Raw genomic sequence first — 8,561 nt, 5'->3', positions numbered from 1 at the left:
TTGTTGTTTTTTTTACCTGTAGTCTTATCAGTCAAAGACTTATTCTTCTCTGTCTGTGCTAGCGGTCTTATCAATCTGTAGCAGATGTCTCTCGAGTTGTTTTTCTATCCTGCAGTCTTATCAGTCAAGGACTCATTCTTCCCTGTCTGTGTTAATGGTTTCATCAATCAAGGACTTGTTTTTACTCTGCTCACAAAATGTCAGCATTTGCACAATTTAAATTATCCTACTTTTGAGTATACAAAATGTTTTAGAAAAGAAGCAAAAGCCTTGTCTTTTATTATATAGCAGCCTGTTGGGTCAGGCACATCTTAATTGTTTGAACCGAAATTGCCTCTCACAATTCCACCCTTTCTCTTTTTAAGATAAGCCTCCCCTCCTCAAGGGCACAGGAAATCCTTGGTCTTTCGCAGCAACAGCACCTTAAGTTCCTGCGTCCAATGTTGTGGAACCGCCACTGCCTGGAGTTGGGAAATATTTTTCTGAATTAAAAACTGAATATAGGGGGATAGGCAGGGTAATATGAGGAGAAGCATCACGCCCCCCCCCCGCAACCACCAGCAACGCCGTGCGCCACCAACTACCACCCAGGAGACCATCCCACCATCCGATGCCACTAAGAGGACGCCAAGATTGTACTGGCACATGGGCCAATTTCCGAATTTCATCGGATATTTTCAAAACCGCTTTACCATTATCGTCAATTTCTAGACAGCAGTTAGTCAGGTTAAATTTCCCGCACACACCCCCCTCCGAGGCCAACAGATAATCCAAGGCAAGTCGGTTTTGATATATAGCAGCCCTCATCTGATCCTGCTGCTTAGCCAGCAACTCCAGGGCCAGGGCGGTCTGGTTAGTAATGACCTCTACGACTGCTTGGAGCCTGATAATTCGATTTAACATATAGATAGGAGTACGGTACCCCCATGATCCGTCCTGTGCCCATGTAGCTGGCCCGTAGTATTCAATAATCCGGGCCGGTGGCCACTCATCCCCCCAATCACCGACTTGGATATCCCTTGGCGACCTACGGAGGGAGTCAAAGAGTTTAATTCCCAAATCGTCGCCTTCCTCCCAGGGTAATAGGAAGAACGCAGGTCGTATTAGACCCAGGAAGCATACTCCAGCCCATCCCATGGGCAGTTTGGAGTATGCCTGATTACCGCATATCCAAAATAGGCCATCTGGAGCAGGCCCTCCCTGCCTGACAACGTCATCCCACAGCTCCTTTACCCCAGGGACGCCCTCATAAGGACCAGGACCACTGCAATTCCAGTAATCAGCCCCCAGCTCATCAGAGGAGGAATCAATACGTAATGGAATGCAATTTCCATGACCTCGGTTTGCAATGTACCAAGTAATATCCTCAGGCCACCATACTCGCGTGGTCGCGTCCAATACATTCTGACAGGGACTAATCCCTACCTCCACGGTCCCCTTGCCTTCAATACAGAACTGGCCCTCAGGGCTGTTTGTCAGTCTCCACCCCTGGCTTTTCCTTTCATTGACATGAGTCCAAGTGGTTTGCAGCAATTCCCATATGTCTAAGCTTTGACCAGTCCACGGCCATTGTTCCGACATATGCGGCCCCCCACAAACCCAGCAATTGCTAACATTTAAAACAGTGACTATTCTAGAGGTGAGATCAATAAACAGGTTTTGTGTAACATCAGGGAGTTCAATCTTTTGTTCTACCTCTTTGTATACAGATGGCACTTTAGAGAGCACGACCGTTCCCTGACGGTCTTGCTCTTTCCCCACCCCCCGATCAGTGTTCTGTATCTTGGCCTCCTTGACTCTGTCAACCTGCTCCCTGAGCAATACGGAGGATAGGCCCCACCTCCCAGTTTTGTTAATACACACCCAGCGGTCATTTATAGGGCATCCACGGATTTTGCCACCGTATCCTTTATTATACACCTGATAATAGGGTCTTCCACCCTCCCAACATTCGTGTCGTGCACTCACATCGTAACACCAATCGTCCACATGGGAGTGAGACACAAATGATCCCGAGTAGATTCGAATCCCGAGCCTTACTGTAGTCCGACATTTGTCACATTTCCCCTCGCCCTCCCCCACATACAGGAGTAAACTGATCAATATCCCCACCAATACAGTCCAAGTAGAGTTCATTTTCGCTGTCTTTTCAGTTTTATCACCAACGGCTTGTCCCCTGGCTCGCATGTCCAAGTGCTTTCTCCTTCAGGCGGAACAGGTCCCTTTATCCTTGATGCGTGGACCCACCATTTTTCTTTCGTCCGAACAGCTGCTTCAGTTGTTAACAGAACCAGGAACGGTCCTTCCCACCGCGGCTGGAGCTTTTCGGCCTTCCAGGTCTTAACAAGTACCCAATCTCCGGGCTCCACCTTATGCAGGAGGAAGTCGAGCGGCGGAGTCTGAGCCAGGAGACCTTTCCTCTGGAGTTCTGCAAAAGAACGGGATAAGGCCACTAAATAGTTTCTGACAAATACATCTCCCCCTTGTAGAGTGGGACATCCGTCAACCTTACTCCAATATGGTAATCTGAACAGCATTTCATAGGGGGAAACCCCGACATCCCGGCGAGGTGCCGTACGTATCCTCAATAGGGCAATGGGCAGGCACTTCGGCCAAGGTGACTTAGTTTCTAACACCAGCTTAGTCAATTGGGTCTTGAGCGTGCCATTCATTCTCTCAACCCGACCCGAACTCTGAGGATGCCAGGGTGCATGGAATTTCCATTGGATACCCAGGGCAGTACAGATCAAATGGTGTAGCTTAGAAATAAAATGTGTCCCAAAGTCGGAGTCGATAGATTCCATTATGTCATATCTCGGGATTATGTTCTCTAACAACAGTCGGGCCACGGTTGGTGCATCGTCATTGGCAGTTGGGAAAGCCTCTACCCAGTGAGTGTAATGGTCTACTATTACTAGCAGATATTTCCATCTCTGTACTGGGGGTAATTCTGTAAAGTCGACTTGGATCCTCTGGAATGGCCTAATTGCGAGGGGCTGACCACCGGCTGGCATAGAATGCATGGCTTTCTGGTTAATACGCCGGCAAGTGGGGCATCCGACTACCTCTTGTTGGGTTAATGTGCATATCCCCCTGCATACATAGTCTCTCAGGAACGTGTCACACATGGCTTGCACCCCCCAGTGGGTCTGATGGTGTAATCGGTGCAGAATACCCCGGGTGATCTGTTTGTTCAGTACTTGTCTCCCATCAGGAACCGTCCACTTCCCGTTAGTATCTAGCCGGGCACCCAATTGATCCATTTTATCAATCTCCCCCTGGGTGAAGACGGGTTGTTTAGCGAGCCCTTCCCTCAACGGTATTATTGTTAAAAATTGGACGGATTTTTCGACCGCTGCCCGCTTGGCTTCCTCATCTGCCAGCCGGTTTCCCACCGCTTCTGGTGTCGACCCCTTCTGGTGACCGGGTACATAGACTACTGCGAGTTCCGTAGGTAACGCCAGGGCCTCTAACGTTAGGCTGATCATTTGTTCGTGAGCCAATTCTTTTCCCCGGGAAGTTATCAATCCTCGCTCTTTCCAGATTTTTCCGAAAGTATGAACGATTCCGTATGCATACTTTGAGTCAGTATATATGGTCCCCACTTTCCCTTCCAACAACTTCAGGGCCCTCTGGAGGGCGTACAACTCACAGGATTGGGCTGACCACTTCCCGGGCAGTCGTCCGGACTCAATCGTCCGTTTTGTTGCGCCATCTACGACAGCATAGCCACTGTACCGGATCCCACTGACGCACCGGGAGGATCCGTCGATGTACAGTTCCTGTCCCTCACCCAGCGGGGCCTCTTGCAGGTCTGCAGGGCTACAAATTCCACACAATCATGCTCCTGTCCTCCATCTGTAGGACGTCCGTACAGAAACTGGGCAGGGTTGCAACTGAGATCTTTTGCAAAAGTAAGATCGTCTCCGGTCATCAAAATTGTCTCATACTTGACGATACGAGAGTCTGTTAACCAGCGGTGAGCCTTCTGATCCAGTATGGTGCTAACTGAATGTGGGGAGTATACTATGATTCTTCCTCCAAAGGTAAGTTTCCGGGCCTCTTCTACTAACATTGCCGTAGCTGCCATTGCCTGTATACAGGTCGGCCATCCACAGGACACAGGGTCTAACATTTTTGACAAAAATGCAACCGGCTGACGCTTCCCTGCACGCAGCTGGGCAAGCACACCCTGGGCAATTCCGCCGGCACTATTGACATATAAGTGGAACGGTTCCTTCAGGGTGGGTAAGGCCAATACCGGAGCTCGGATCAGTTTATTTTTAATAATATTAAATCGCTGCTCCTCTTCATCTGACCAGTCCACCTGTGGTCCTTCTTGTCCGAGTTTGTCGTACAAAAATTTTACTAGAGTGGTGTAACTTTCAATCCATATCCGGCAATACCCCACCAGCCCCAGGAATTGTCTGATCTCCTTCTTGGTCCTGGGTATTGGCATACCCGTAATCCCCGATATTCGTTCCGGCGTGATACGGCGATGCCCCTTACTGACTCGATGGCCCAGATATCTTACCTCTTGCTCCACAAACTGGAGTTTCGTCCTGGAGACACGTAGGCCCTGTTTCCCCAGGAAGTTCAGCAGGGCAACGGTGTCTGCTCATACTTCCTCCTCTCTTAGTCCTGAGAGTAAGAGATCATCGACATATTGGAGCAATTGATTCCCCGCGTTACACTGAAATCCTCCTAAGATCTGCTCCAGTATTTGTCCAAACAAGTTGGGTGACTCCGTGAATCCCTGCGGCAAGACCATCCATCTTAACTGTCGCTTTCGTCCTGTGAAGGGATTCTCCCATTCAAATGCGAAAAGGTTCCGACTTTCTTCGTCAAGGGGGCAACTCCAGAAGGCATCCTTCAGATCTATTACGCTGAACCATTCATGTTCGGGGGGAATTTTACTCATTAACGTGTAGGGATTGGGTACCACCGGGTATCTAGCCTGGACTACTTCATTCAACCCCCGCAAGTCTTGTACCAACCTATACGTCCCATCCGGCTTCCTCACAGGAAGTATTGGAGTATTGAAAGGGGACATACATTCCTCCAGCAGTCCATCTGTGATTAATCTTTCTATCACAGGTTGTAACCCTTCCCGTCCTTCCATAGCAATCGGGTACTGTTTCCTTCTTACCGGGCCTTTTCCTGGTAACATGATGATTTGGAGAGGTTTGATGTTTAGACCCCCTCTGTTCCCCTCTCGGTACCATACGTCCGGGTCTATTTGTTGATCATCTTCTTCGGTGAGGGTGAACAACCTTACCACCATTTCCCCGTTACTTGGTACCGTTCCAATCCCTAGTTTGACCTGCAAGTCTCTTCCTAACAAATTAAACCCCGCCGATGGCAGTAGAAGGAGGTCTCGTTTAGTAGTTCTGTTTTCATACCCAATTTCCACGTCCTCCACTACTGGGACTTGCAATTTCTGTTCTCCAATTCCAGATACTCCCATAACTGTTCCTCCTGCTCGGGCGCCGGGGGGTATTTGGATTATACTTGATCTTTCGGCTCCCGAGTCCACCATAAATGTGATCTCCGACTGTTGGGGCCCTACTTTCAAGTTTACCAGGGGTTCCTGTCGATAGTCCTTTTGCCCCAAGGGTAGGAACCCCCGACCTCCCTAATCTTCCTCCATCAGGGCGTACGACCGCACCTCCCGCTTGTAGCGGGGGCACTCTCGCTTAAAATGTCCCTTTTCATTACAGTAGTAACATCTGAGTATCCTCCTCGTTTCCCTGTCGCGGTCTCGTGTTCCTCCACTCTTCCTTTGTTCCGGCCATGGTCCTCTTTTCCGCTGCTCTTGCCACGACTCTCCCCTTTCCTGTTGCTGCCACGGCTCTCCCTTTTCCCTTCTTCCAGCTGTCACTTATTGCACCGTCTGCATCATTATCTTTGTCGCCTTCTTTTACTTCTCATCGTCCCTTCTCACAAACACCTTTTGCGCCTCCCGTAGTAGTTCACTTAGAGGTTTACTATCCCAATCATCCATTTTCTCTAACTTCTTTCGTATGTCCGGCCAGGCTTTTGATACAAACTCTACCCGTATGAGTTGTTGTCCCACATCCGTCTCAGGGTCCACCCCAGCGAACTGCTGCAAGTTCTTCCTAATTCTGTCTAGGAAGTCCGTAGGGGTTTCCTCCGGGTTTTGATGATTAACAAAAGCCTTGGTAAAATTGTGCCCCTTCGGGGCTGCCTGCCTTATTCCTTTTATCCAATATTCCCGCATGTCTCTCATGTTGCGCCGTCCTTCTTCCGTTTTCTTATCCCACTCGGGGTCGGTGAGGGGAAACTTCTGCTCCCCTCCTTCTCCCCCCTCTCTCTCCCAGATCAAGAGTGCAGCTTGTCGTATCATCTGTCACTCCTGGCTAGAGAACAATGTTTTCATGATGGAACACATCTCTTCCCACGTGTAAGTATTCGGACCCAGGAACTGATCCAATTGTTCAGCTAGGCCCATGGGGTCCTCTAGTAGACCCTTCATCTCCCTCCTGAAATTCCGTACTTCAGTACTCGTCAAGGGAACGTTCACATATCCCATCCCTCCTTCCTCGCCCCCCATGGGCACTTCCCGGAGTGGATTCATTCTTGCATTCGAGACACGGTTTTGTCTGTGACTCCTTCCAGCTTGAGATCTAGTCTGTACCCCTGAGGCAGCCTGTGATTCCTCCCCGTTTTCTTCCCCTTCCCCTGACTCGTCGTCACCCGAAGGAACATTTTGTGGGGCAGACGGGGTCACGTAGGGCGGCGGTAAGTGATCTAAAGGTTCCCATTCTTTCTGCCCTTTCGAGTCTTCATTAGTTACCTTCATTTTGCAAGATATTGTGACCGGTAGCCAACAAAGGGCATAATCACTTTCTTCCAGAATAACATTAGGTTTCGAATTGACATATAAAATGAGAGCTTGCCAGACCTAGTCTTCATCAGTACCGAATCTAGGCCACCACACTGAGTCGCCCTGAATAGGTTTCTGGGACCACTTTTGACAGTATTTTACCATCTTCCTTCTAGATTTTCCTTTTCTCCTACCCTGATTCCAATTATTTAACATTCTTCCTAACGGACTATCGTCAGGTACCCCGAGGTATATGTCATTGTCCCTGTTCAAGCCTACCCTTCCCTTATTTGCCTTGGATCCCTTATTTCCCATTGCCAAGGACTTCGTTTTTCTCGTATTATCCCGTGATAATCTATCACAATTTAGCCAATTCCCGGACCTTCAGTCCCGTGATCGCCCAGGTTCCTTTGCAGGCACCCCCGGTCTTTGGATTCCTATGTCCTACGTCTCTGTGACACAGATCACAGGCACCCCATAGGTACACGTTCCTCCTCAAACACGGTCTCTGCAAAATCCCTCACAGGCGAGCCCTGGCCTCTAGATTCCTGAGTCCCACGTCACTGTAGAAAAATCCACAGGCACCCCGTAGGTCCCCAGGCCTCCGGAAACACGGTCCCCGCAAGTTTTTTTCTTACCTGGGTTCGGTGCACCGAAATTACTCGATCGTTAACCGTCCACACTGCCTCGGCCACACCCCTCCTTTGTTTTCCTGAGCCTCCCGGATATCACTCGCTCAAGCCGCGCGGGGCGACAAGCAAGGAATCAGGGACTGCCGAACTCGGCAGGGTGCACCTTCTCCGATGTCCTTCCTCAGCTCCCCTCGCGGCCGGAGTGTTGATCGGACGAGCCCCCAAGTTTGTTAGAAACGAAAATCACTTCTTAATAATCGCTCTAGACAAATTCAGGAAAACAAAGGTTTATTTACAAGTCTGCAGAGTTGGGCACCCTTCTGAGAAAAAGGCGCGCCGAGGCTTACAAAGTTTCTTATTATATACAGCACAAGTCCCTCCCCTCCTTGGCTCTAACGAGCCACGAGGTTCACATTCTTAAACCGTCATTATTCTCCATTTTGCACCCTTATCACAAAGTCTGCAACAAATGTCTCCAGAGTTGTTGTTTTTTTTACCCTGTAGTCTTATCAGTCAAAGACTTATTCTTCTCTGTCTGTGCTAGCGGTCTTATCAATCTGTAGCAGATGTCTCTCGAGTTGTTTTTCTATCCTGCAGTCTTATCAGTCAAGGACTCATTCTTCCCTGTCTGTGTTAATGGTTTCATCAATCAAGGACTTGTTTTTACTCTGCTCACAAAATGTCAGCATTTGCACAATTTAAATTATCCTACGTTTGAGTATACAAAATGTTTTAGAAAAGAAGCAAAAGCCTTGTCTTTTATTATATAGCAGCCTGTTGGGTCAGGCACATCTTAATTGTTTGAACCGAAATTGCATCTCACATACCTCAATCATCATTTCACGTGCATTCTCTGAATAAATTCTCCTTTTCCTCCTCGAAGTATTCAACTTCTTGAATAATTGAGAGAATGAAGTCACAGTTGTACAACACAAAATCAGACCCTTCAGTCCAACTTGCCCATGCTGACCATTTATCCAAAATTGATCTAGTCCCATTTGCCAGCATTTGTTCCATATCCATCTTTAACCCTTTCTACTGATTCAGTTTATTTTACTTTATCAGCACTTGAAATACTGACA

General features: G+C 48.6%; 1 protein-coding gene across 1 annotated transcript; it reads right to left on the bottom strand.

Annotated features, from left to right (window-relative positions):
- Positions 1–423: 423 nt before the first annotated feature.
- On the bottom strand, positions 424–8,135 carry LOC140484468 (endogenous retrovirus group 3 member 1 Env polyprotein-like). The gene is made up of 3 exons (XM_072582875.1): positions 7,486–8,135; positions 1,032–2,428; positions 424–461 (listed from the first exon to the last, which is right to left on the bottom strand). The coding sequence occupies exons 2-3, from the start codon at positions 2,185–2,187 to the stop codon at positions 424–426; spliced, it is 1,194 nt and encodes a 397-aa protein (XP_072438976.1). The 5' UTR covers positions 2,188–2,428; positions 7,486–8,135.
- Between the last annotated feature and the right edge of the window lie 426 nt (positions 8,136–8,561).

This window comes from Chiloscyllium punctatum, chromosome 13, assembly GCF_047496795.1.
Source record: "Chiloscyllium punctatum isolate Juve2018m chromosome 13, sChiPun1.3, whole genome shotgun sequence".
In the NCBI taxonomy this organism is placed as follows: Eukaryota; Metazoa; Chordata; class Chondrichthyes; order Orectolobiformes; family Hemiscylliidae; genus Chiloscyllium; species Chiloscyllium punctatum.
Note: the sequence above shows the minus strand (reverse complement) of the source record. Positions and strands in the feature narration are given on the sequence as shown.